The 26,834-nt window shown below is 50.6% G+C and overlaps 1 protein-coding gene and 2 long non-coding RNA genes across 4 annotated transcripts; 2 read left to right on the top strand and 1 right to left on the bottom strand.

Annotated features, from left to right (window-relative positions):
- Positions 1–1,053: 1,053 nt before the first annotated feature.
- LOC309632628 lies at positions 1,054–2,459 on the bottom strand. Its single transcript, XR_014247009.1, has 2 exons — positions 2,358–2,459; positions 1,054–1,515 (listed from the first exon to the last, which is right to left on the bottom strand). It is a non-coding gene; the product is annotated as an uncharacterized lncRNA (long non-coding RNA).
- On the top strand, positions 1,533–19,356 carry KLRG2 (killer cell lectin like receptor G2). Of its 2 annotated transcripts, XM_082400335.1 has the most exons (5): positions 1,536–3,189; positions 9,270–9,371; positions 10,113–10,258; positions 17,550–17,653; positions 18,127–18,381. In XM_082400335.1, the coding sequence occupies exons 1-5, from the start codon at positions 2,049–2,051 to the stop codon at positions 18,245–18,247; spliced, it is 1,614 nt and encodes a 537-aa protein (XP_082256461.1). In that variant the 5' UTR covers positions 1,536–2,048; the 3' UTR covers positions 18,248–18,381. The 2 variants fall into 2 exon arrangements, with proteins under 2 accessions (XP_082256460.1, XP_082256461.1); XM_082400334.1 differs by lacking the exon at positions 10,113–10,258 and having other exon boundaries at positions 1,533–3,189; positions 18,127–19,356.
- A 1,543-nt stretch (positions 19,357–20,899) lies between these two features.
- On the top strand, positions 20,900–26,527 carry LOC309632625. Its single transcript, XR_014247006.1, has 2 exons — positions 20,900–23,382; positions 25,444–26,527. It is a non-coding gene; the product is annotated as an uncharacterized lncRNA (long non-coding RNA).
- The last annotated feature ends 307 nt before the right edge of the window (positions 26,528–26,834 follow it).

Here is a 26,834-nt window from a genome sequence, read left to right as displayed (position 1 = left end):
CAGGGGCTTGAGGAAGAGGCAATGGTTGGCAATGTCAAAAGCTTTGAGAGGTAAAGGAAGCACTGAAGAATGTCTGCTGGATCTGGTGGCATTGGCAAAGAAGATTTTGGCAGACTAGCGGGGGCTGAAACAGACCGTAGTGGTTTAGGAGTGCTTGGGATGTGATGAAATGGAGAGAGCGCGGGGATAATTCTCTCATTAAAGAAGGCTGGTCGTGTTAAGGAAGAAATAGACAGGGTATTGGCTGGAGGGGGATATAGGGTCCAAGGTGGGTAAAGCTTGATCATGTTGATGGGAAAGAACCAGTTGAAGAGGGAGAGACTAAACAGAGAGGAGATCATTGTGGTGCAGGCTCCCAGGAGGGCACCCTGGCTCTTTACCCACATGCCAGGCACCCAGTCGGCGCTCCATAAATACTGGTGAAATGAAAGTATGACTGCAGACAGGAGGGGACGGAATGCAGAAAGCAGGTAGGAGGGATGGGCCAGGGCCGCGCTCTGCTGCCCACTCCTCTTGCTGCCCTCGGTCTCTCCACTCCTGACCCCTCAGCGCCAGTGCCCGCCACCAACTTCCCACAGGCACTGTGGCCTACGGTTCAAATTCAAGATGGAATTTAGATGGCCCTGGGTGCCTCTGAGTCTGAGCCCAGCCCAGGGTGGTGGCCTGTGGCCAGGGGAACCAGGCCTTGGCGTCTCCCTCTTAGGGACCGTGACACAGTGACGCACATCATGTTTTCCTCGCTGACTCTCTCTGAGCCAGAACACTTGGAAGATAAGAAGTCTTTGATTTTATAAACTACGTATGTGATGATCGTCATCCCAGGCGAAGATATTTAAGCAGGAGAGCCAGTCAGGATGCTCCTCTCTCAGCTCCAATCCACACTGAAAATGAACAATGAGCCCATCTCAACAGGGCCAGCGGCTGCCTCGGAGAGGTGAAACAGAGGGACAGAAGAGACCTTTCCTTTATACTTTATATACTTTTTGAACGATTTTCGTATTTTTAGTAATCTTTATTAGCCCTAAAAAAATAACTTACTATATATGCCATCTCTTTAAAAATTGAATTTTTATGTAAGAATATACATAAATACCTTCTGTTTCTAGAAAGTGGAAACATTGCAGATAAGGTTAAGTCTCCTAGACGTTCCCCCCTGCCCCCCCCCAGACAATCTACAGCAAAATCCACTAGTATTATCACTTTGGTATGTATCTATCTTTCCATATCTTTTAAAATGCATTTTCAGGCATATATATATCCCCACATTAAATATATAGCCTAGGTTTGGTAGAGATTGAACGTAAAGTGTTTTCATATAGTGCTTTCTTTCTGCTGGACTTTTTCTCTCAGTTACTTGTCTTCAGGGAGCATCCTTTCCAGTAGTTTAACTCCCCTCCTAAGATCCTTCCCCTCCACATCCTTCTTCCTTCCCTCCTCTCAGGAGTAGCAAGTCTGTGGTCTTTCCAAACGCTGCTCCCAAGATCACTCCAGCATAAGTCCCTGGGGCAGAGGTGCCTGATTTGGCAAATAAAAATATAGGAGGCAGGTTAAATGTTAATTTCAGATAACGAATACTTTTTAAATATAAGTATATCCCACGGAGCACTTGGGACGTTCTTATACAAAAAACAAAAAACCTATTTTTTAATTTATTTATCTGAAATTCAGATTTAACTGAGTGGTCTGTATTTTATCTGCCAATCTTACCCTGGGGCACTTGTTAAAAATTGGCCTTATCGCCTTGAGATTCAGTAGGTCTGGGTGGAGTCTGCCAGAAATCTGTATTTTTTTCATGGTATTCAGATTACTGGTCAGGGCTGGGAACCCTGTACTCCACACCAGGCTGGCAGGGGACCAGGCTTCTCTCCCCGTGAAAATACACATTTTCAAGCTTATTCATTCCTCAGTCTTTATTGAGTTAGCCCAGTAGGAGTCAGGCCTCCAGAGTAGATGTCCCTGGGACTTCTGCCTTGGGGAAGTCCTCTAGGTGCGCCACTCCTTCCCTAACTCTCAAAAATCAGCACAATGGCAGAGGGCTGGAGGGGGAAATGGGTAGGGCCAGGGACAAGGAAGAGAGAAGAGTCTGCGCTCTGGGCTCCCCCTTACCCGTCTCCCGGCTCTTTCTGGGTAACCCCTCAGCCAGACCCTTCTGCCCCTCTCTTTTCCTTGCGCCAAGTGAAGGCGAGGCTGGGGGCCTGAAGGGGCGTGGCCAACAGAACCCGAGCCACAGCCAATCCCAGCGGGGTCCTTGGTTGGGAGGAGGAAGTGGGTGTGGCGACGGAGAGGGGCGTGGCTTGACAACTTCCAGCGACCCGTCGGAACCAATCCCGACCCGGGAGGCGAAGCTAACTCCCTACCTGGGCCCAGGTGCACCCCGCTCGGCATCTCTCGGCTGCTCCGCGAATAAAATGGAGGGAGCCCGGGCGTCGGGGGAAGACCAAGCCGGAGCCGGGTTCCCAATGGAGCCCTTGGGAAGCCGGGTCCCGGAGCTGGAGCAGCCCCAGGTCCCCGCGGAGGAAAGACGTCCTGAGAGTCCCGAGAGCTGCCCGAGTTTGGCTCCCGCAGTGAAGGAGGAGGCGGGCGCGGGCCAGGACCTGTCGGGCGGGAAGAAGCTGCCCTCGCCTCGACCCGCGCCCCTGCGGTTGCTGCCACCCAGCCCGGGCTACAGCGCCTTCCGCCGTAAGGAGTCGGCCAGCCCGCAGCCGCCGTCGCCGGGCCCAGCCGCGGCCGAGCAGCCCCGGGACGGCGAGACGCCGGGGGCGGAGCAGATGCTCAGGGCCGCGCCCGGTGAGCCGGCTCGGGGCGCCTGGGCCCCCGTGGAACTGCAGGTGGACGTGCGCGTGAAGTCCGTGGGCGCGGCCGGCGGCAGCCGCGCGCCCTCGCCAGCGCCCTCCACGCGCTTCCTCACCGTCCCGGTGCCGGAATCGCCGGCCTTCTCCCGCCACGCCTCCCCAGCGCACCCGCTCCTGCGGCGGACCCCGTCTCCGGGAGGCACCTGGGGCCGTGGCACGCCGCTGGCCGCAGCCCAGATGGAGCGCGGCCTCGACGCCGAGGGTTGGGCCGGTCCCGCCGAGGGGCGCGCGGAGTCCCCAGCCTCCCCCACGTGCCGCTGCCGCTGCAAGGAGAGCGCTGTGCTCCACGCCGAGATGGACGGCGACAAGAAGCTGTCCCGGGTCATAAAGCTCATAGGTAAGCGCGCGCCGGCGCCGGGAGCCGCGCTCCCGGGTGGGGGTCGACGAACCTGAGGACCCCCTGCTACCCACCCACCCACCCAGCGTTGGGCCACTGCGGCGGAGGAACCCCACCCGGCCTCTCTGGCGTAGAGTCGGTAACTTTTGGTCTACGTAATTATAATCCAACTTGTTGGCAGTAAAAAATAAAACCGCTATTCTCCCTCCCCGACCCTCCAAGAACTTTCGCGTTCGCTCTTAGTGTGCGCAGCGTCTTTGAGAAGTACAGGTGGAAGGAATTCCAGGCGGGGGGAGGTCTTTCAGGATCACGTGACGGCGGTGGTGGCTCGGCAGCACCGCGGTCTCCCGACTCCTGGCTGCAGCTGGCCGATCTCTCGCAGGCCCAGACTCCCTCTTTCCCTCCCGTATATCGAGAACCACTTGACCCCTAACACTCATCCGTTCAGCAGGTACTGCTGCTACTGCGTGGGGACTACGCGCCAGACTGTGCTAGGGTGTGTGTGAGTTTTTTTGTTGCCGCGTGGGGGGTGGCGACTTGCAGGGAAGAAGAAAGAGCCTGAAAAATATAAAAATCCTGGACAAGGAACCAGAAGGCAGTGGTTGGTGAACTTGAGGGCATGGGAAAGCTTCCTGCAGCTAAGCCCTGAAGGCTGAGTAGGAGTTGGGGGTGGTAGCGCCCCTTCTGGCTGGAGGGGCTAGAGGCCTCCCCAGCAGACAACCTGCTGAAAGCTTGACCAGTTGAGAGGAGACCGGTCAGCTAGACAGGCTCCAAATCCCGAGGGCCTCTATGCCAGCGGTTCTTAGACATGGTAGAGTTCAGGGACTCTAATCACGCGGGAACTTTTGCAGAGTTGGGTGTGAGCACATTTTCTGCATGAGAGGTGTATCGTTTTCTGGTGCTGCTGTAACAAATTGGCACAAACTTGGAAGCTTAAAATGGCACTAATTTATTATCTTACAGTTCTGTAACTCTGAAGTCTGATATGGGCTCAAGAGCCTAAAGTCCAGTTGGCAGGGCTGTGATCCCTGCTGGGGGCCCTAGGAGATGATTGTTTCCTTGCCTTTTCTAGCTTCTAAGGGTGATTGAGTTCCTTAGCTCATGGTCCTCTGTATATTCAAAACCAACCGGGACTTCCCTTATGGCGCAGTGGTTAAGAATCTGCCTGCCAATGCAAGGGACACGGGTTCGGGCCCTGATCCGGGAAGATCCCACATGCCGTGGAGCACCTAAGCCTGTGCGCCACAACTCCTGAACCTGCGCCCTAGAGCCCGCGAGCCGCAACTACTGAGCCCACGTTCCACAACTACTGAAGACTGCGCGCCTAGAGCCCGAGCTCTGCAACAAGAGAAGCCACCGCAATGAGAAGCCCGCGCACCGCGACGAAGAGTAGTCCCCGCTCGCCGCAACTAGAAAGCCCGCGCGCAGCAACGAAGACCCAACGCAGCCAATAAAAAAGAGAAAAACCAGCCAGTGTCAGGCTGAACCTTTCCACTGTCATCTCTGTGACTCTCCTGTCCTTCTGCCTCACTCTTCCATTTATGAGGACCCTTGTGATGACATTGGACTCACCCAGAAATCCAGGATAGTCTCCCCAACTCAAGGTCAGCAGATAAGCAACCTCAATTCCATCAGCCTTAATTCCTCTGTGCCTTGTAACCTAACATATTCACAGGTTCCAAGGATTAAGACGTGGACTTCTTTAGGAGGACATTATTCTGTCCACCACAATGAGTCTGTAGCTTTTTTTTTTTTTATAAATTTGTTTATTTATTTATTTTTGGCTGTGTTGGGTCTTCGTTGCTGTGCGCGGGCTTTCTCTAGTTGCAGCAAGCGGGGGCTACTCTTTGTTGCGGTGTACAGGCTTCTCATTGCGGTGGCTTCTCTTGTTGCAGACCATGGGCTCTAGGCATGCGGGCTTCAGTAGTTGTGGCTCGCAGTCTCAGTAGTTGTGGCTCACAGGCCCTAGAGCACAGGCTCAGGAGTTGTGGCGCACAGGCTTAGTTGCTCCGCGGCATGTGGGATCTTCCCGGACCAGGGCTCGAACCCGTGTGCCCTGCATAGGCAGGCGGATTCTTAACCACTGCGCCACCAGGGAAGCCCGAGTCTGTAGCTTTTTTATCAGATTAATAATAGGAGAGTCTGTGACTAAAAGGGTGGGATGATAAGGAAGTGAGGACTCAAGGAAGTGAGGAGTCGTGGGGAGGTAACATGGTTGGATGTTTATTCTAGAAAGTGAGCTCTGACAGCACTGTCAGAGGAAGGTCAGGACAGGCATGAGATTGAAGGAAGGGAGACCTTAGGAGGTGATAGCAGTAGTTCCGCAAGAGACTATGAAGGTTTGATCTATGGCAGAGGTGGGAGGGAGTGTTCAAAGGTTGAATTAGAGAGTGGGGCCACTGCGCTGATGAAGATGTGCTAACAGGAGCAATTCCCGAGTTGCTGAGCTGGGTAGCTGAATGATGGATTGATTGGGTTATCCTTGCAGAATGGAGAATGGGAGATGAGGCGTGGGAGAAATAAGCAGGTACATTTGGGAGTTCCAGGTAGTGATGTCATATAAAGGGAGAGAGGAGCCAGACTTCCCTGGCGGTCCAGTGGTTAAGACTCTGCACCCCCTCCACACCCCCATGCCGTGTAGCACAGCCGGAAAAAAAAAAAAAAAGGAAGAGGAGCCAGCCACAGACTGGGAAAGAAAAATGTAGGTGGTAGGAAGAGAATCAGGATGCAAAGAAGCAGGAAAAGGAGAGTTTCTGGAAGGTGTGGTCAGCAGTGTCCAGTGTCCAGGGGAGAGGCGGACTTCGGGGCTGGATGGTTAGGGAGAGCTGCCATGTGGAAACAATACTCTGGACACGAGGCAGGTAACCCGGGGGTGTGGAGAGGTATGATGTCAGGGGAGGGAGATGCCGGGCAGAAAATACTGCAGGGTGCATGCAGACACTTGGTGCTTTGGGCTTGCTCTCTGGGAAGTGTGGGATTAAAGAACTTTAAAGTTCCTGGCTGAAGCTTGGTCTGAGGAAGGCTGCTTGGATGAGGAGCTCTGCATTGTGGTTTCTGCCTGTGGTGGCCTTTACCGCCTAGATCAAGCTGGCTACCTCGACAAGAGGGTGTACTAGGGCACAGGCTCAGGGACTTGCCCAGGTCAGTGCGGTAATGCTGTCACCCAGCTGTTTCATGTCCCCTCCTTGTGAACCCAAGAGGGAGGAGGCCACTGTGGAGAGGGTTGGAGATGTCACTGCTTTGTCTCTTCCCTTGCTTTTTGGGGCAGATGTCCCAGAGGCGCTGTCCAGGTGTAAACCGAAGAATCAAAGACTCAGGGAATGTTCTGTATGGCAGCCCTCAGCCCAGAAGAGAAATTGGCTTTTGCAGAGAGCCTAAAACTGGGGGAAGGGACTTCCCTGGTGGTGCGGTGGTTAAGACTGCGCTCCCAATGCAGGGGGCCCGGGTTCAATCCCTGGTCAGGGAACTAGATCCCACATGCATACCGCAACTAAGAGTTCCCATGCCACAAGTAAGGAGCCCGCCTGCCGCAACTAAGACCCGGTGCAACCAAATAAATAAATAAATAATAATTAATTTAAAAAATAAAGAAATAAAACTGGGGGAGAGCTGGATCCTCAAATGGAGACTATTCCCCTTTAGGTGTTGGTTCAGAGTCACCTCTTCTGGTCCCCAAGGCTAGATCAGGTGTCCCTGTTCCATGCTCCCCGGGCCCTTGTGCTGCCCAGCGCCAGCAGCCCTCTTGTAAGTATGCTCCCCCGGATTCTGAGCCCCGCAGGGCATGGCAGGTGACAGTCTAGGCTTTCACTGAATCCCCAGCACCTGGCACTTAAGTGCTCCGTAAGTCGTTACTCAATGAGTAGCACTAACCTCAGAGTGTAAGCACGTGTCAGAAGCGCTTAGTCCCCAGCCCCGTCGGGGGAAGGGGAGCAGCAGCTGGATCTCAGGGGTCGTCCAGCCTGCTGCCGCCTGTCACATTGTGCTCAGCACCTCAGGTGTGGAAGATGTGAGGAAACGGCCGTCCTGACCCTGCCCTCCAGCGGTCCTCAGTCTGGGCAGGAGAAAACAAAAGCGCCTGGCAGTCTGGGATGGTGCCGGGAGGGGTACATTCAGAGGAAGAATGCTCTCAGTGCCTGGAGGAGGTGGAGCTGGGAGAGGTGATGTCCAGCGTGGTCAGGCTCAGCCGGAGGAGCAGAGGCCACCGGCTGAAGTAGATGGACCTGAAGGCAGTGACACAAGCAGGCCTCTCGCTGGCAGGAACCCTCTGAGCCCCGTGCTGAACTTTGTATTTGGAAGTTTGTATTTTTTTTAATATAAATTTTATTTATTTATTTTTGGCTGCATTGGATCATCGTTGCTGTGCGCGGGCTTCTCACTGCAGTGGCTTCTCTTGTTGTGGAGCACGGGTTCTAGGCGCGTGGGCTTCAGTAGTTGTGACACGCGGGCTCAGTAGTTGTGGCTCGCGGGCTCTAGAGTGCAGGCTCAGTGGTTGTGGCGCACAAGCTTAGTTGCTCCGCGGCACGTGGGATCTTCCCGGACCAGGGCTCGAACCCGTGTTCCCTGCGTTGGCAGGCGGATTTTTAACCACTGCGCCACCAGGGAAGTCCCTGTATTTTATTTTTTAAGGTGCCCCCTTCCCCAATTGGATAAACTAAGTCCCCCAAAACCTGGCTCCACCCCAGCCATGGGATTTGACTAGGAGGAAGCAGAAGGTGTTTCAGTTGTGGCGTGGGAAAGGTAGTTGAAATGTAGACAGTGACGATGGGATGAGCAGTGAAGAAAAGCAGCAGAGGGTGTGACACTGGAGATGTCAATCCCTGATACAAAAAGGAAATCGGGTGGTGGGTATATACAATGTCCATGGTTTTTTAAATGGAATTACTCTTTTCAAAATAATGAATTATTTGCCACAGACTAACCTCTGCTGTTTCAGGCTTTGGGAAATATAATGATTGAGTTCTTAGGACCCTCACACTGATTCTGTGGCATTCCTGACCCTCATCCCCAAGATTTGGGTGGGTCCTGGGCCCCTTGCAGCAAGGTGTTTGCTCTGACTGATTTCACGCCTGAGTCGTGGCAGAGGTCAAATTCTGAGTGCTCAGTTACTTCAGATGGGTGTGTCTTTCCAGGTGGAAAGCTGCTTATAATTCTGGCTGTGATTAAGCACGCACTATGTTTTACTCCCCAAGCTTTCCCCTCTGACTTCCCTGGTTACTCCATCTGCAGGGCAGGCCGTGGCATCTGAACATGTTCTTTTTTTTTTTTTCTGGCCACGCAGCACAGCTTGCAGGATCTTGGTTCCCCGACCAGGATCGAACCTGGGCCCCCAGCAGTGGAAGCACAGAGTCCTAACCTTGGGACTGCCAGGGAAGTCCCTGAACATGTTCTGTCTCTGAGCCTTTGCACCCTTCCTCCCACCTGGAGTGTCCTCCTGTCTTCCTTTCCCCTCCACAGCCTCGTTCCAGCCCTCTGGTCCCCTAGGTCCTTGGGAAGCTGACAACTCACATCTGTCTAGTGCTCTGCAGCCCACAAGGCACTCTCTGTGTGAAGCTTCATTAGTGGCCTCCAGTGACCTGGAGAGAGAGAAGAGGCAGATGTGACTCCAATGTTAAAATGAAAAACACCAAGAACGCTTGAGGGGCCTACAGAGTCAGGACTCGAACTTGAATTTGGGGGTCTGTCGAACTCTGAATCTAGCCTTCGTTCCTCTCTTGTGTGGAGTTTGATCTCCTGGTACCTTTGCCTGTCCCGTTAGCTCCCTGAGTGCAGGGCCCGTGCCCCATCCTTGGTGCTATTGGTGCCCTACATCTAACGCACATCAGATGCTCAATAAATGGTTCTTAGCCACTCTCTTTCTTGAAGAGAATCTTACGTCTTCTAGTTATTTAAGAAGTGGAATATCTTCTAGCAGTTTTCTCCCAGGTATGAGGTTCGGACCTAAATTGAGTGGTTTATCCTGGTGTCTTGAGTCTGAGGGTGGGCAATGAGGTGGGCATGATGATGGTATAGGAGTCAGCATGGTCCTGAGTTGGGACCATCTCCTAACCGGTGTCTCCTGGTTGTCCCCTCCCCTCCCACAGGGCTGCCCATGTACATGAGGTCCCTGCGCTGGGCCCTGGCAGTCATGGCCGTGCTCCTGGCGGTGTCTACGGTGGCCATTGTGGCCCTGGCCTCGAAAGCAGGTATGGCGCCTCCCCGTCCCCAGACACCCCCGCCCCCCGTCCCCTCTCCTCCCCTGCTCCCCCAGCAGGGTGTCTAGTCCTTCTAGCTCCTTTGTGGGAATTAGAAAAAGACATCCCCCCCCACGCAGATGCAGCGTGAAGGCACAGGGCTCGGTGAGCAGAGGTAAGGGAGAAGAGCCCCTTCCTTCTGTGGACACAGCCTGTGCTTGGAGAGGCCTTGTGCACAAGCTGTACAGCCTTCCCAGGGCCCGCCCGCCTTGCTCGCCCCTCCAAGTCTTGCCAGTTCCATGCCTCCAGATTTGCCCCGATTTTTTTTTTTTTTTTTTTTTTTTTTTTTTGGCTGCGTTGGGTCTTTGTTGCTGCGCGCGGTCTTTCTCTAGTTGCGGCGAGCAGGGGCTACTCTTCGTTGCAGTGCGCGGGCTTCTCATCGCGGTGGCTTCTCTTGTTGCGGAGCACAGGCTCTAGGTGCGCAGACTTCAGTAGTTGTGGCACGCGGGCTCAGTAGTTGTGGCTCGCGGGCTCTAGAGCACAGGCTCAGTAGTTGTGGCGCACGGGCTTAGTTGCTCCGCGGCATGTGGGATCTTCCCGGACCAGGGCTTGAACCCGTGTCCCCTGCATCGGCAGGCGGATTCTTAACCACTGCGCCACCAGGGAAATCCCCCCACCCCCTGATTTTTGAACATCCACACATTCAGCTCTGTACAGTTTACCCTGCGCTCACCGCTGGTCTCTGTGCTGCAGGGGCCAGGTGCCAGCCATGCCCCCAGGGCTGGATGTGGTCCATGGAGCACTGCTACCTCCTCTCTGCCGAAGCTGAGGCCTGGGAGGCCAGCCAGGCTTTCTGCTCGGCCCACCATGCTACCCTCCCCCTGCTGAGACACACCCAGGTGAGGAGGGGGGGAGGTGGGCAGGAGAGGGGCGTGCTTATCATTACAGATTAGATTCTCAGTACTAGAAGGAACCTCAAAGATCTAGTCCAACTCTATGTTATAGAAAAAGTCACCAAGGCCTGGAGAAATAAAGTGACATGCAGGAGGACCAGGCGTCAGGGCTCCAAGATGTTCAGTTTGCTCTTCATTCTAAGAAGTGGAAGTGGAGCCGGGAAGGCTGGAGCAGAGATGCTTCCGTCCAGCCTGGTGACCCAGCACTTAACAGCGAACTCAGGAACAAGTCTGTGCTGGCCGGTCTGTGGGGGAGACACACATGTACCCTCTGAGAGGTAGTCTGGAAAATAAATTACATTTAGTGGGTATTCCAGTCAGGTATTGCTATAATAATACTGGGTAACAAATCACCCCGAAAGTCAGTGACTTAAGACGATAAGCATTTCTTTCTTGATCGTCGGTCTGTGGGAGGACCGTTGATGGGCTAATTCGGGCTGGGTTTGGCAGGACAGCTCAGCTTCGGGATGCAGATTGGCTGGGCTTGGCTTGAGCCTACGGATTGGGCTTGCGTTTGCTCCATGAATCTCTCGTCCTTCTTCTTGAGAGAAACTCTTCGTAAGAAAAATGGCAGGAGGGCAAGAACTGAGAACTTCTCATGTCATATCTGCTAACATTCCGTTGGGCAAAGCAAATAACGTGGCCAAGCCCAACATCAAAGGGACAGGGCAGTATACTCCATGCCCCACTCCCACCCTGGGGGTGGAGGGGGAGGAGTGAATATTTGCTGAATAATAATCCAGTCAGTGGGTCTGAAAGTGGCTACAAAAAAGGACCTATAAACTGGATCCAGCCCTTGGCTTAATTTTATCTAACTGAGGGCAGGTGCCAAGAATTTATATTAGCTGTTCTAATATGCATGAAAAAGCACCATTCTTTCAGTCAGGGCCTTAATAAACATTTACTGAGCACCTACACTGCGTTTGGCACTGGGGATTCAATGAAGAGCCTGAAGAGCACAGCCTCCACCTTCACATGACTAAGAGCAGTGAGTGAGGCAGAGAGTAATCAAGAAACCATAGAAATAGATGTTTAGTTACTATATTGATCTATGCTATGAAGGGAAGGTGCACAACGCTCTGGTTATATATGACAGGAGTATGTGATTGAAGGTCAAGGTGGGCAAGGCAGCATGGACCAGAAAAAAAAAAAAAAAAACCTGGAAACTAAAAAAAAGTTCAGGAGATGAACAGACAGCCTCCTGGAATGCTCTGTCTTCTGCTTCAGTCTGGACTGGCTGCTCTCTAGGCCTGCTACACAGCTATGATCTTGGAATTTCTTTTTACCTTCATCCTCAGTATACCTTTGCCTCTTTCCTATGTGAGATCCCGTTTCCTAGATTCCATGTCTTTTCTTGGTGAAGCACACCCTCGATAAATTTGCTGGAAAACATTTGAGATCTTTCATGTCTAAAGATACTTTTATTCTAACCTCTCATTTGATTGATAGCTTGGCTGGGTACAGATTTCTAAGTTGGAAATAGTTTACCTCCAGAATTGTGCAGATTTTGCTCCATTGCCTTCCAGCTTTTAGTCCGACCATTAATAAGTCTCATTCACTCTGATTCCCAATCCTTTGTGTGTGACTCTTACCAGCCCCCCTACCCCAAACTCTGGAAAATTTCAGGGTCTTCACCTTTGTTCTTATTCAGTGTTCTGAAATTTAACAATAATATTCCTTTGTGGGTCTTTTTCTTCATTTTTATTTCTGCTGCCTTATTTGTAATTTTAAGAACTCTTTTTGGTTCTTCAAATGTTCCTTTTGTATGGTGTCCTGTTCCTGTTGCAAGGATGAAACATCTTCTCTTATCTCATTGTAAATACTAATTATAGTGTTTTGGAAGTTTTCTTCTGCTCCCTGCATTATCTCTATTTTTATGCAAGTGCTTTTTATTCTGTGCCTTGGCGTTTTCCTATACCTTGCCTCTAATATTTGAGCACTTTGGGGCTTCTCAATACAAATTAGCATGTTTCTCAGCTTCCTCCCACTCCACCCTTTCCTTGAAAAACCACTAGGCTTTCTTGGGTCTGCTAAGCCAATCAATGTTGTCCAGCTTCCAAAATTTTGTCGACATTTCTCATCTGCTGTTATCTCCTCCCATTCTTATGTCTGTTTTTCCCCCTTATGTTATTATTTAAGGAAGTTCCCTTCTATTCCTGTTTTACTAAGAGTTTTAGGCATGAATGAGTCTTAATTTCATTGGATTTTTTTTTGCATACATTAAGATGGTAATGTCTTTTATGTTTCCTCCTTTAATCTTGTGGTTATTATTATTATTTTTTTTTAATTCTTGGCCTCTTGTGATAAGGTTTATTTAGCCAAGATTTTTTTCTTCCCAAAATACTTCTGTATTTGAGTTGATAATTTTACTTAAGATTTTCTCACATATGAAATTTCATTTCCTGCCCAGTCCTAAAATCAAAGGTATTCCACCCCACACGGCAGGGAAGGCAGTTTCTGTCTTTTTCTTTTCTCTGGGAGAGTTCTCATGAAGTGGATATAAAAATCTGCTGGAGAAAATGTTTTACAGTGAACATGGATTATTTTATTACCAGGGATAACACATTTTTCAAAAAACATGGGGAAATGAAAAAGATGCAATGTAGATTGAAAAAAATCATGTGTGATCCCAATATGGTAAATATATATGCAAAGAAAACATACTGAAAGGAAGTATATTAATAGCGGTTATCACTGGAGTCAAGATTACGAGCGATTATTTTCCTTCTTCTTTAAAGCTTTTTTAAATTGTCTAAATGTCCTACAAATAGTATGCACTATGATTAGGGGGAAATGCTAGAGTAATGGTAGCCCATGGAGGCAAGAGATCAGAATATAATGGTTTCTGCCCAACCCAGCCTGGTTGCATCTACAAAATGAAGGCCAGTGGGAACTTGGTGGGTCCCTAGAGAGTGCCTGGAGCCAACGAGGGGGTGAGCTGGGCAGGGACTTAGCGGCCCATCTCCTGAGACAGACCCACTGAGCACAGCAAGTGTCATCAGAAAACTGGTGAAGTAAAAGTTCCCTGCCCTCGGGCCTCTCATCAGACAGGTTCAGTCCACCATGACCTCGGACATTGGCTAAACAAATGGCCTCCCTGTGGCTGGGGGTCCTCAAAGAGGGGAGATGAGCTGAACTACCCACATCGCAAACGGAGCTTGAATTCTTTTAAAACTAAGCAAACAGGATCAATCATTTGTAACACAAGTATATATTCAGAAAATATATCACAAAGTTTGGATAAGCTTTTTCCCAAAAGGAGCTTCCTAAAAGCCCCTTGCAAAAAGACCAAAGTGAAGATTTGGGTCTGAGGCAGTTAAAATCCAGAATATGATGACTGTGGAGCTCTGGAGTCCTCCTGAGTTCTGGACAAGGGCCAGAAGCTGCAGGAGGCACCAAGGCAGGGATGGGGAAAAGCAGCCGAGGACAGGCTGGCCGCTGGCAGAGGGGCTGGGCCCGCTGGCAAAGGCCAGGCTCCACGAGCTGGGATGTGCAGACCCCAGGGACACGCCAAGGTGCCAGTAGTACACGCAGCCCCAGGACAGACACGTCTCGTCCTCCCCAAGAGGTTAGAGGAAAGGAGACCAAGTTTCAGTGCCTCTGTGCCATCAGTCACTAGACTCACTAGCCATTGGTTTAAGATCAGCTTTATTTTGCAGGGTGGGGGAAGGAAGAAGCTTCCTGAAATGTACACATTGACTGTAAGCCACATTTTGAGTGCAGAAAGATGAAAACACGAATAAATATCATAGGATTCAGAAAATTAAGTAGTTTAAAACATTTAAATATTAAAGCAGAAATGTTTGAAGGCAGAAAATAGAATGGTGGTTGCCAAGGGGAGGGGGAAATGGGAGCTGTTTAGTGGGTGCAAAGTTTAAGTTGGAGAAGATGAAAAAGTTTTGGAGATGGGGGTGGGCGATGGTCATACAACAGTGCAAATGAACCTAGCGCCACTGAACTATACACTTAAAAATGGTTGAAATGGTAAATTTTATATGTATATTTTACTACAGTTTTTTAAAAAGAAATGTATGAAAGCATGGAAAACAATTTATCTTAATTTTAATACGTAAAATATGAGATTTCAGGTAAATTCTGCTCAGGATCACATTCCCCTCCCCCCACGTTGGTGGCAAAGTTAGAGATGCACCAGCTGGAGTAGATGGAGGCCCCAGATGTCTGTGCCATTACGGAGCAGTCCTTTGAGCCATAAATTACACAGAAGTTTCTAGAATTTACTTATATCTCCAGGCAATGCTTTTCCCACACCATAATTTTTGCTAACAATGGGAACAGGTTAATGGTGTCTGAGCTGCAAGGAAAAAGACGGAATAGAGTGGGTGGAGCTGGGTGGGGACAGGCCATGGCTCCTGTCACCAGGAGGCCCAGAGGGAGAGCCGCATGGCCTGGGGCTAGGGACAGAGAGAAGGGAAGGATCACCTTGGCAATGCCAAGCATCAAATGAGGTCACATATGTTGGAGGCAGACACAAAGCTTTGTACACCATCCAACGGACTGGAGGCGCCTCATTTAATGAGTGTGTACTACATGCCCTTGGCTTGTACACAAAACATCCCCCCATTTTACAGAGGATCATACTGAAGCTCTGAAAGGTCAGGTAACTTAACTAGGATCACTTAGCTTGCAAGTCACAGGACCAGAATTTGAATATGGGGTGTCCTAGCCCCAAAGCTCTACTCTGCAGTGATAGCCCCCTTCCCGGCCCTGGGAGGAGCTCCAAGCTCTGGTGTGTCTTTCTGATCAGGCAACTGATTGCTGCCAGGAGGTCAGGGCTGGCCAGCAGGAGCCCCGAGTCTGCTACAGCCACGGCAGTGAGATGCTTGGGGCTGCTCTGCCCTCTGACTCACAGCTCAAAGCCAGCCCAGGTTCCTTCTCATCCCTTCCAAAGCTCCCACCCAACCCTGCCCAAGGGCCCCAGCCTGTGGAGTCCAGCCAGAGAGGAAATGACCAGTCCAGGAGAGGCTGTACGTGTGCCTTATGCAGTCTGGTCTTTGGGATTTCAGAAGGGGTAAGGTTGGCACCTTTCATCCTGGAAGTTCTTTCTGGCTCTTCTCCCAGCTGTTGACCGGCTGATGTTCCCTTGAAGGGGAGATGGTTTGCACCAACACTTCTGGGAGCAGGGCTGGCCTGACAGCCCGATTGTTACCTGTGGCCCTTGCTGGTTATTGGCAGTGGCACAGGGGAGGGGGGCCAGTTTTGTTGAGCTGGTGTACTATGTGCTGGGCTGTCATGGTCAATGGTGAATAGGGCAGGCACCCGGTCTCACCAAGTTCACTGTCTGATACAGGAAACTGACAAGGAAGCAAGCCAGTCAAATGCCACACACCATGCTCTAAACTGTGAAGGTTGTGGCAGCCCAGGGGAGGGGGTCAGAGCGGTGTCCCTACAGGAAGTGACCTTTAAACTGAGACCTCAAGGACAAATAGGAGTGTCACCAAGGGGATAGGCATCACTCGGTGCTTGCTTTCTAATCCCCAGGATTAAATATAGAGGTTTTGTTTCTGTCAACGTAAACATTTTTCTAGGGAAGAACTGAACATACATCAAATTTATGTCACTTCTCATCGCTAATGCGCATGTGCGCCGCTCGGCGTGGGCTTGCTGGCGTGGTCTGCTTTTTTCCACTCGGCATGATTTTGTATTTACGTTTTCTTGCATAACTGCATCTTCTGTGTGCTCATCACCTTTAACAGCACTGTAATTTTCCATCTTGTTGATATCCCATAAACTGCCTAGTTATTTCCTGACTGCTGAGCATTTGGGTGCTTTCCATTTTTTCTTTATAAATAGCAGTGTGATAATTTTGCGAAAGTTCATTTTCTCCCCTTTATGTTCTTGGATTTCTTCCCCAAAGTGGAATTACCCGTCCGAGCAATAGGAACTGTGTTGCCACTCTTTTTTTGTAGCACAGATTATGTTCTGGAAAGACTGGGCTTGTGTGGACCACTGTCCCCACCTCTATCCACCAGTCCCCTGCACCAGGACTTACAACATTGAAACGTCTTTTTCCAAGTTGAAAATTTTTAAATACAATTTTTTGCTTTAATTCATTGCTAAAAATAACATGACGCTGAGGACAATTATTTAAAAGAAAAAAGCATCTCCACTAGCTCTCTAACATACTTGTTTTGGTTTTTGTTGTTCCTTGTGTGTCTGCGCCCATGTGCATACACATTTTTTCATTCTTATAATCATGCCACAACTTTATTTTTATTTATTTATTTTTTTAAATAAATTTATTTATTTTATTTTTATTTTATTTTTGGCTGTGTTGGGTCTTCGCTGCGCGCGGGCTTTCTCTAGTTGTGGTGAGCGGGGGCTACTCTTCGTTGTGGTGCATGGGCTTCTCACTGCAGTGGCTTCTCTTGTTGCGGAGCACAGGCTCTAGGCTCGCGGGCTTCAGTAGTTGTGGCACACGGGCTCGGTAATTGTGGCTCACGGGCTCTAGAGCGCAGGCTCAGTAGTTGTGGCACACGGGCTTAGTTGCTCCGTGGCATGTGGGATCTTCCCGGGACAGGGATCGAACCCGTGTCTCCTGCATTGGCAGGCGGATTCTTAACCACTGCGCCACCAGGGAAGTCCATGCCACAACTGTAATTCAGCTTTTTCACTTACCATAACCCTTCATGTACTATAACTTTTCCCCATGTTGCCCCAGGGGCTTCATACTCACCCTTATTTCGAATGGTCTTCATAATACTTCCGGAATGGGTGCAGTGTAGTTTATGCTCTTGCTGGCGATTGCATTGTTGACCGTCTGCTCCCTGGCCACCTCTGCAGCCTAATCAACCCTAACACTCTTCTCCTGCCCAGTGAGGCTACTGGCTGTTTGTCACCTGGATTGCTTTGTAGGCTCCCAGCTTTGCTTATGCCCTTCACCCCCTCTTCTGTCAGCCGCCTCGTTTCTCTGTCCGCTCAGTACCCATCGTGCGTTGCCCGTGGGGATGGGCGATCACCTCCTGTCTCCCCCGGGGAGGGCTGAGCTGGGATCGCCCCCATTTCTGGTCCCCAGTCCTGAGCACGGTGCCTGTCAACCAGCAGGCATCTAATACAGCTTCCCAATTCCTGGTGTTTTGGGAGAGATGAGTCGCTTCTGTAGCTTGTGGAACTGGGAACTTGCAGAAACCTGGGATGGGGGATGGGGTAGGGGGACGGAAGCCCCAGGTGAGCCGTATCAGTGGCCCGAGAAGAATGACCAGCTGCTTTTCTCTCTCAGGACTTCCTGAGCAGATACCCAGTCATCAAGTACTCCTGGGTGGGGGCCCGACGAGGCCCCCAGGGCTGGCACTGGATCGATGGGACCCCTCTGCCACCCCAGCTGTGAGTGACCGTGGGCCTGGGTGGGCGGCCCCTCTGTCCCCAACACGCTAGCATTGGGCCCCCAGTGTGACCCACGTGATACCACAGCAGGCGCCAAAGGGGCTGGAGGCCTTCCCCTCCACGTGTCCCCAGGTTCACCCCCCTGCACCACCCCCAGCCTAGGATGCCCCTTGGTTTCATTTAGTCCTCATCACCCCATCCCTTGTTTGGGTCCCACGCATTCACCCAAGAAGGACTGTCACCATGTTCTGTGGATGAGGGGAGCCGCTCAGAGAGGTTTGGTGGTTTGCCCAGGGCCACACAGCTGACTCCCTGGGGCAAGAGGCAGGGCACATCATCATAACTCCTGCCTCAGAGCTCTTTCCAGACCCCCGGGCTCCATGCAGCGATCCCAGCGGTACCCAGGCAGCGGGCACAGAGGCTGGGAGGGCCCATCAGCCTGAGTACCTCCCCTTCCTCTCGCCCTTCCCCAGACTCCCGGAGGAAGACCAGCAAGGGCCGGATCTCGACTGCGGGGGCCTGGAGGGAGGCAAGTTCGTGGCTTCGGACTGTGCCTCCCCCAGACCCTGGGTCTGCGCCAAGCGGGCCAAGTGACTTGGGTTCTGCCCGCCCTGAGCCTGCTGGGGGAGGCCAGGCTGAGAGCTGGGGCGGCCTCCCCCCGGACCCAGGCCTCCAGGTCTGCCCGCTCTGCTCAGTGGCCCTGCCTCGGCGAAGCAGGGAGCGGACTCCTGGCGCAGGGAGATCGCATCCGCGGGGAAGGAGACCTTCTGTGGCCCCGCGGCTGGGTGCCCATTTGAGCGTCCAGCTGCTGAAGCGGATTTGTTCTGTGACCTTGTGGGTTTTTTTGGTTTTGGGTTTTTCCTTCTAAGCCTCAGTTTCTCTCTCATTAAAACGGCCACTTCCCATTCTCCCACTTACCTGCCTAGTCACAGGTGTGCACCCTTTCAGGCCTAGAGGGACAAAAAGGATGAACGGTCACAGGTGATCCCAACCTGGCTCCTCATTGAGCCCATGAAGTGGGTCTCCCATTTCGTGGCATTGGGATTTGGCAGCGATGACATCATTGCTACAAAGGCCGTTTCCAGGCGGCCGGGCACGCCGACAACATCCCGAGGGCAGCGCGTGAGAAGTGGCCACCCCGGAGGAGAGAGGAAGGAGGGTCCTGTCCCCACCCCGGGGGTTGGCAGAGAGTAAGGTTCTTTGCGGTGACTGGCGTGTGGGGCTGGCGGGGCGTCCGGCCAGCTGATGCCCAAGGCTGGGAGGACGCAGAGAGGACACACCCCCTCTTGGTCAGCGAAGCCACCGCAAAGCTTGGGGTCCGAGGGAGAAAGGAAATCAGAAATGTGGGGAGGCGTGAGGCGGCTCTTCCTGCCACGACTGTGAGGACACCAGCCTGAAGATGTCTCCCACTGAGGTTCAGTGAAGGGCCTCCGGGCTGGAGGGAGTGGCAGCAAGGTCGGGGGGAGGGTTTGCTTAGCCTCCAGCCTGGAGAGGCTTCTCGACTGTACCTGCCTCTGGTCGTGGTGCCAATCATGTGCAAACCAGCCTTCCTCTTTAAAGGCAGACCAGGTGTCCGAGCTCCTCAGAGACACCTCTACTGGTCCATTTAAACTCAGAGCTTGTACAGAGTGTACGGCTGCCTGGGAGAAAGGGACGGAGAGTCCTAAGAACACACCTGACAAGCAATAAAAATCTTAGACACACTCTGGTGTTTCTCATGGCTTTCTTCTTATTCCAACTACAGATTAACCCCAGAGCTTGATGACATGTTCAGGCTGAACTCACTTCAAAGCCCTTCTCGGCGAATGTCCGTGTCTGGTGGTGTCAGGCCGGTTTAACGTCAGCTTCAGGGCCACCGGCTTGGGGCCCTTTGGGCTCGGTGCTGTTTAGAATCGCCTGCGGAGCTTAAAAGATCCAGGTGCCCAGCGTGGGTGGTGTGATGCTGGGGCCTGGAAACCTGAGGGTTTTTCAGCTTCAGGTGGTGAGAAAGGGGAGTAAGAGAGTGACCTTTGATCTACCAAAGTAGGAAGCTTCTAGTTACTATCCAAAGTTGGCAAACCAAGGAATAGCAGTGTGCGCTTATTACTTAGAAATATGGAGACAAATCCTAGAAGGAATGGCAAAAATCATTTAAAGTGGTTGCCTTAAAGCTAATTTGATGCTGATAGAAGTCAGGACAGTAGTTATCTTGGTCTGGGGGGAGGAGTATTAACTGGGCAGGGGTACCAGGGAATATTCAAGGGTGCTGGAATGCTCTAGATCTTGATCTGGGTGGGGCTGGGTACATACGTAAAAATTCATCAAGCTATATACCTAAGGTTAAAAAACTTAAATGCCTATCTCCAAGGAACAGGAGTGAGGTTACAGGAGTAGTGAGGTTTTTCTTTTTTTTTTTTAATATACCGCCTTTAGTACTATTAACATAAAACCATATTCACTTTTTTTAAATACCCATATTCATGCACTACTTCGATAAAAAGAGAAATTATATTTTTTACAAGGTCCAAAAGATTCTGATGTGCAGCCTGGTTTGAGAACTACGAGCTTCAGAAAGCATTCCTGTGACTGCCTTTTCTTATAACCTGTAATTATTTCCTTCACCGAGGTACATTTTCACAAGTTTCAGCCTCACCTCACCTTCACAGCCTGTCTTTCCCTTTCTACTAAATGGAAGCTGGAAAAGTTATACAGCAGGTTGGTCTGCATGGAATTCCTCTGAGTAATTTTTCTAGTCACTTTTTCCACCAGGCACTGCCAACTGCTATTGTTTGAAATCCACACGAATCACGTTGCCACCAGCGCCGGTTTGTTTTGTGGAGCTTTGGAGAGCTGCCTCTGACACAGGCTAGCCCAGCAGCCCACAGAGGCCTCCGAGGTTACAGCTGTGGACACCTCGTTTGTGGAAGAGTCACCTGTGTGGAGCACACCTCATCCTGAGATTGGGCGCAGGGAGCGACCCCCAAGTCAGGTTTTTACCAGCTTTTCCGTTGATTCTGATGCAGATAGTCTGCAAACCACATTTTGAGAAACGCTGTCTAAAAGAGCCCATATTGCCACCAGGCAAAAAAAAGTGTGTAGATATTTTGTCAACTTCATTGAGGTATATAATTTGCACAGAAGAAAATGCACCCATCTCAAGAGTACTTTCTTTTTAAATTTTTTATTTATTTATTATTATTTTTTTATAACTCCAAATCTGTTCATCTACTCAACATATTCTTGGTTTTTTTAAATTTATTAATTAATTTATTTATTTTTTGACTGTGTTGGGTCTTCGTTTCTGTGCGAGGGCTTTCTCTAGTTGTGGCAAGCGGGGGCCACTCTTCATCACGGTGCGGGGGCCTCTCACTATCGCGGCCTCTCTTGTTGCGGAGCACAGGCTCCAGACGCACAGGCTCAGCAGTTGTGGCTCATGGGCCTAGTTGCTCCGCGGCATGTGGGATCTTCCCAGACCAGGGCTCGAACCCGTGTCCCCTGCATTGGCAGGCCGATTCTCAACCAGTACGCCACCAGGGAAGCCCAAGAGTACCTTTTGACAACTGTTGGCACCCATGTAACCACTGCCAATCAAGATGTGGAGTAGTTCCAACACTCCAGATAGTTCCCTCCTGTCCCTCTGTGGTCATTGTTCTCTTCTCCCTGATCTCCAGCCCCAGGCACATTTGCATTCTGTGTCTATAGATTAGCTTGTTCTAGGATTTCAAATAATAGAATAGTAATTAAACGTACTCTTCTGTGTCTGCTTCTTTAGCTTAGCACAAGGTTTTAAAGACTCGTTCAGGTTGCCAGCAGGTATCGGTAGTAGTTCCTTTCTTTGTAGGGACAGATCACAATCTGTTTATCTTCTCTCTAGTCGGTGATATTGCGGTTGTCTCCAGTTTGGAGCTTTTATGAATACGATGCTGTGAACATTCGAATATCAGTCTGTGTGTGGACTGTCAATTTTCTTGAGTACCTGGGAGTAGGATTACTGGGTTGTATGGTAAGGATGTGTTTAATTTGTAAGAAACTGCCAAACTGTTTTCCAAAGTAGCTGTACCATTTTACAGTCCCGCCAGTAACATACCAGAGTTCCAGTAGCTCCACGTCATTAGCATTTGGTGTTGCCAGCCTTTTCACGCTTAGACATTCTAGTGGATGTGCAGTGGTATCTCAGTGTGGTTTTCATTTGCACTTTCTTGACGACCGATGTTAACTTCTTTTCATGTGCTCGTGGCCATTCGTATATTTTCTTTGGTGATTCTCATACTGATGGTCCAGAGACCATATTTGGAGAACCCTGCCTAAAAGACGCATATGCCCACCAAGACAGAGCTTTTTTTTTTTTTTTTTTTTAATTTATTTTTGGCTGTGTTGGGTCTTTGTTTCTGTGCGAGGGCTTTCTCTAGTTGCGGCGAGCGGGGGCCACTCTTCATCGCGGTGCGCGGGCCTCTCACTATCGCGGCCTCTCCTGTTGTGGAGCACAGGCTCCAGACGCGCAGGCTCAGTAGTTGTGGCTCACGGGCTTAGTTGCTCCGCGGCATGTGGGATCTTCCCAGACCAAGGCACGAACCCGTGTCCCCTGCATTGGCAGGCAGATTCTCAACCACTGCGCCACCAGGGAAGCCCCAGGACAGAGCATTTTAAAAGTGACGATACAAATGGAAAAATCTAAGATCTCCCCCTAACTTTGTGAAAATTTTCAAAATACAGAGTTGAAAAAGATGACATGACAAACACCCAGCTGCTCTCTACCTAGATCTAACAACTGTTAACATTTTGCCACATTTACTCTATGTCTGTATATACAAAACTGTCAAACCATTTGAAAATGAGTTGCAGACATCAAGACACCTCACCCCTAAATACTTAAGCATGCATCTCCTAAAAATAAGAATATTCTTCTACATAGTTGCAATTCTACCATTACACTTAATAAAATTAAGTTCATATTCAATCTGTGCTCCAACTTCTCTAGTTGCTCCATTAATTTAAACAAAGATCCAGTCAGCGTTTAAGCACTGTTAGGGGTTATCACTTGAGTCTCTTTCAACCTGGAACTTCTTTCCTGTAACATTGACTTTTTGAAGAGACCAGGCCAGCTGTCTTGTAGAGTGACTAATATCCCGAATGTGTCTCATTTCCTGTAAACTGAAATTAGGCTTCGACTCAATATAAACATTAAAAAAAATTTTTTTTCATTGTTGTTGAAGTATAGTTGACTTAAAATGTTGTGTTAATTTCTGCTGTACAGCAAAGTGATTCAATTATACATGTATATACACACATTCTTTTTTACAATATAAACATTTTTGACAAGAGTAGTTTGTGATTCACATTTCATCACCTGATAGAGTTTAACATTGATTTCAAGTAATTTGTACCAAACTTTCTCAAAAAAAAAAAATTCAGGGAGCTAAAACGTGTAACTCATATATCCAAATTTGGATAAATATGGGCGTTTCCTCTGTTACTCTCAGCTTTAGAGATAGTATAAAAGTAAAATAAGACTATATTAAAAGGTTTTAGAAATGATACAGTTCATTTGCACCTTTCTTGTTCCCTCCTGGGACATATCATTCACAGCGTTATGCCAGGAACAGCCTCAGGCTCAGGAGCAAAGAGATGTTGGGCAACTTTGTCGTGACCTGATGAGTCCCTTGGCTTCGCTCTGTTCCCTCCATAAAATGGGTGTGGTAGGATACAGCCCCCACCAGTACCACAGCGATGCACAAATCAAATGAGATCAGGTGGGTCAATGTATGTCAATAATTCGCTCCACGTTTGTTGAACGTCAGTTGTGTTTCTGTGCCAGGTTTGTGGGAGGATGCAGAGAACAAGGTCCATCCCCAGCACTTGGCCTGGCTGCCGGCACGAGGGTGTGTGTTCAGGCAGAGGAATCACTGGGGATATTGGGGGTTCTCCCTTATCTGCTCCGACCTCCTGCCCTCACCGTGGAGCAGCCGTGTGGTCTGACAGTGACCCCAGTTTGGGGGTGGAGGTGAGCAGGGATAACTGGGGAGGCACCTGCCACATCTAAGCCAAACACGCTGGTGGTGCTGTCCCAGTCCCCTGGCCAGTGTTTGGTTCTGGAGCCCAGGCCTAAGCCAGTTAGGGATGTCACTAACTCTGTTCCAAATGGGAACACAGCGCAAGTGGGCCACAGATGTGAGAAGAGGTTGCCTTGCTCTTTACAGACACAGGACGCGATGGTTTTGAAACGGTGCGTGATGATGAGTCAAATCCATTCCACCTGCTTCCGGTAATGGAGGTCGTTTTAACACTTGCGTGTCCCCCAAACAGCACGTAGCCTGAACAAGACGAGGTTTTGCCCGAGTTACCGTCCAGGAACTCGGAGTCTCAGCTGAGCCGCTTAAGGCTGGATAGGATCACCCACCCTCCAGCGGGGCACACATGGATGTCCGCTCTGTGACCTTTCACATGTGCAGAAGCCTGTAGCTTAGTTACGCCTGCGCAGAAGGATGATTCCTGCACCTTTTTCCAATCACCTTTCCCCACAAGCCCCACCCCTAACGCGCCCTGCTTCTTTATTTGCCATCCTACAAATACCCTGAGCCACTCACTTTTCTAGAGGCAAATTTGAGATCTGAGGTTTGTTCCCCTCTCTCTCTCCCCTCTCTCTCTCCCCTCTCTCTCTCTCCCCTCTCTCTCTCTCCCCTCTCTCTCTCTCCCCTCTCTCTCTCTCCCCTCTCTCTCTCTCCCCTCTCTCTCTCTCCCCTCTCTCTCTCTCCCCTCTCTCTCTCTCCCCTCTCTCTCTCTCCCCTCTCTCTCTCTCCCCTCTCTCTCTCTCCCCTCTCTCTCTCTCCCCTCTCTCTCTCTCCCCTCTCTCTCTCTCCCCCCTCTCTCTCTCCCCCCTCTCTCTCTCCCCCCTCTCTCTCTCCCCCCTCTCTCTCTCCCCCCTCTCTCTCTCCCCCCTCTCTCTCTCCCCCCTCTCTCTCTCTCCCCTCTCTCTCTCTCCCCTCTCTCTCTCTCCCCTCTCTCTCTCTCCCCTCTCTCTCTCCCCTCTCTCTCTCTCCCCTCTCTCTCTCTCCCCTCTCTCTCTCCCCTCTCTCTCTCCCCTCTCTCTTCCCCCTCTCTCTTCCCCCTCTCCCCCCTCCCTTTCTCCCCCCTCCCTTTCTCCCCCCTCCCTTTCTCCCCCCTCCCTTTCTCCCCCCTCCCTTTCTCCCCCCTCCCTTTCTCCCCCCTCTCTCTCTCCCCCCTCTCTCTCTCCCCCCTCTCTCTCTCCCCCCTCTCTCTCTCCCCCCTCTCTCTCTCCCCCCTCTCTCTCTCCCCCCTCTCTCTCTCCCCCCTCTCTCTCTCCCCCCTCTCTCTCTCCCCCCTCTCTCTCTCCCCCCTCTCTCTCTCCCCCCTCTCTCTCTCCCCCCTCTCTCTCTCCCCTCTCTCTCTCTCCCCTCTCTCTCTCTCCCCTCTCTCTCTCTCCCCTCTGTCTCCCCCCTCTCTCTCTCTCCCCTCTCTCTCTCTTCCCCCCTCCCCCGTCCCCTCCCTCTCTCTCTCTCCCCTCTCTCTCCCACCCCCCTCTCCCCCCCCTCCCCCCTCTCTCTCTCTCTCTCTCAGCTGGAATAAACCCACTCTTTGCCCCAAACCTTGGCGTCTCAGCGTTTGGCTTGCTGGGCGACGGGCAAGATAAACCTGGTTGGGTAAAGTTTGGCGAGCCAGGCCGGAGGGGAAGTCCAGGTGGACCTTTTGCTTGGGGCTTGTTGGCCCCGTGCTGGTACAGAGAGCGTGTAGGCAGCTCCAAGCAGCTGCCTGGTCCGTTTGTCCCAGGACCGTCCCCGGATTTCCCCTGCCAGGTGCCACCGACGTTTCATTTTGCAGCAGACGGTTTTGGGTTTGGAAGACGTCTTGTGGGTGAGTAACTGCGTTAAAGAAATCCAACTGTGCTTAAATTGTCCGATAATCCTGACCAGATCGTGGGCTGGGGGCCTGCCTACCTGGAGGGATTCTGGCAGACAATATAAAAGGTTACAGGTGCTGAGGTACTCTACCTGGGTTAGAGGCCTGGGGTTTTTGTTGTCGGTCTTGTTTGTGTCCGTCTGTGTCTGATTGTTTCCACTGTTAAGCATTGACTGCTGGGGATTGAGCTTGGTGATGGTAGCAAGGACCCTTAGAAAGACTGCATTATTGTGACCACCTGGAAGCAAAGCCCCTTCAAAATGGGAAAGGTTAATTCAGTTCCCCCTTGCAGCCCTCTAGGCTGTATTTTCCAAAATTGGGAGACTTTCAGTTATGAATCCATGGAAAAGAAAGTGATGGTATTTTTTGGTAACACTGCATGGCCATAATATCCTTTAGCCTCCTGAGCAAAATGGCCTGTAAGTGGATCCTGAACTTACAGTATAATTCTGCAACTAGATTCATTTTGTAAATGAGAAAAAACATGGGATGAAGTACCTTTAGATACAATGATTGTATCAGAATAAACCTATGCAAAGAAGATGTAAGGTTATGGTCCAACAGGAAGGGAAGGCAAGGAAACCTGTTTTGCTTAATCCTATTTAAAGGGAGGATGATTTGCCGTTGACCCCTATATCATGGGGGCTGTTGCTCTTTCGTTTCCACTGTCTGAGCCACAGCCTCCGGCTTGGGCCCCTCTGGTCTCTGAGGGTCGAGAAATAGGAGTGATCTTCCCCTTCTCATACCTGCTGCTGGATTTGGCCAGGGAGCTACCCAAACTCAGGTGGGGCAATATCCATCAAGGCAAGTCCCCACTGGGGGTGTGAATGCTGAGACTGGGCAGCCGATGGGGTTGATCTGGGTCCACTCCCACTTTCAACTTCAGATTTATTTAATTGTAAGAACACTATGCCAACTCACAGAGATGACCCAAAGAGAATGGAAATACCTTTTCTCTTCAATTTTTTTTTTTTTTTTTTTTTTTTAAAACTCCAAACCCGACCTGGGCAGATGTTCAAAATTTATTAAATACCCTTCTCACTTCAGAAGAACATAGAATGGTGCTGGATAAAGCTCGGGAGGAGGCAGATGTGCTTCATGTAGACACCCCTGGCAGGCGGTAGGGGGTGCTGTGAGCGTGGCTGTATCAACAGGGGCTCCTAATTGGGATGTGAATGTTGGGGATAGGCCACAACTCGAGTATTATTGAGATTGTATTCTTGCGGGATTTCAAAGAGGGGTGCCCAAAGAAGCTTTAATAAAGTACAAGAGGTAAAAGGGAACCCAA

Source organism: Balaenoptera borealis (assembly GCF_965194805.1).
Source record: "Balaenoptera borealis genome assembly, chromosome: 7".
Lineage (NCBI taxonomy): Eukaryota > Metazoa > Chordata > Mammalia > Artiodactyla > Balaenopteridae > Balaenoptera > Balaenoptera borealis.
Note: the sequence above shows the minus strand (reverse complement) of the source record. Positions and strands in the feature narration are given on the sequence as shown.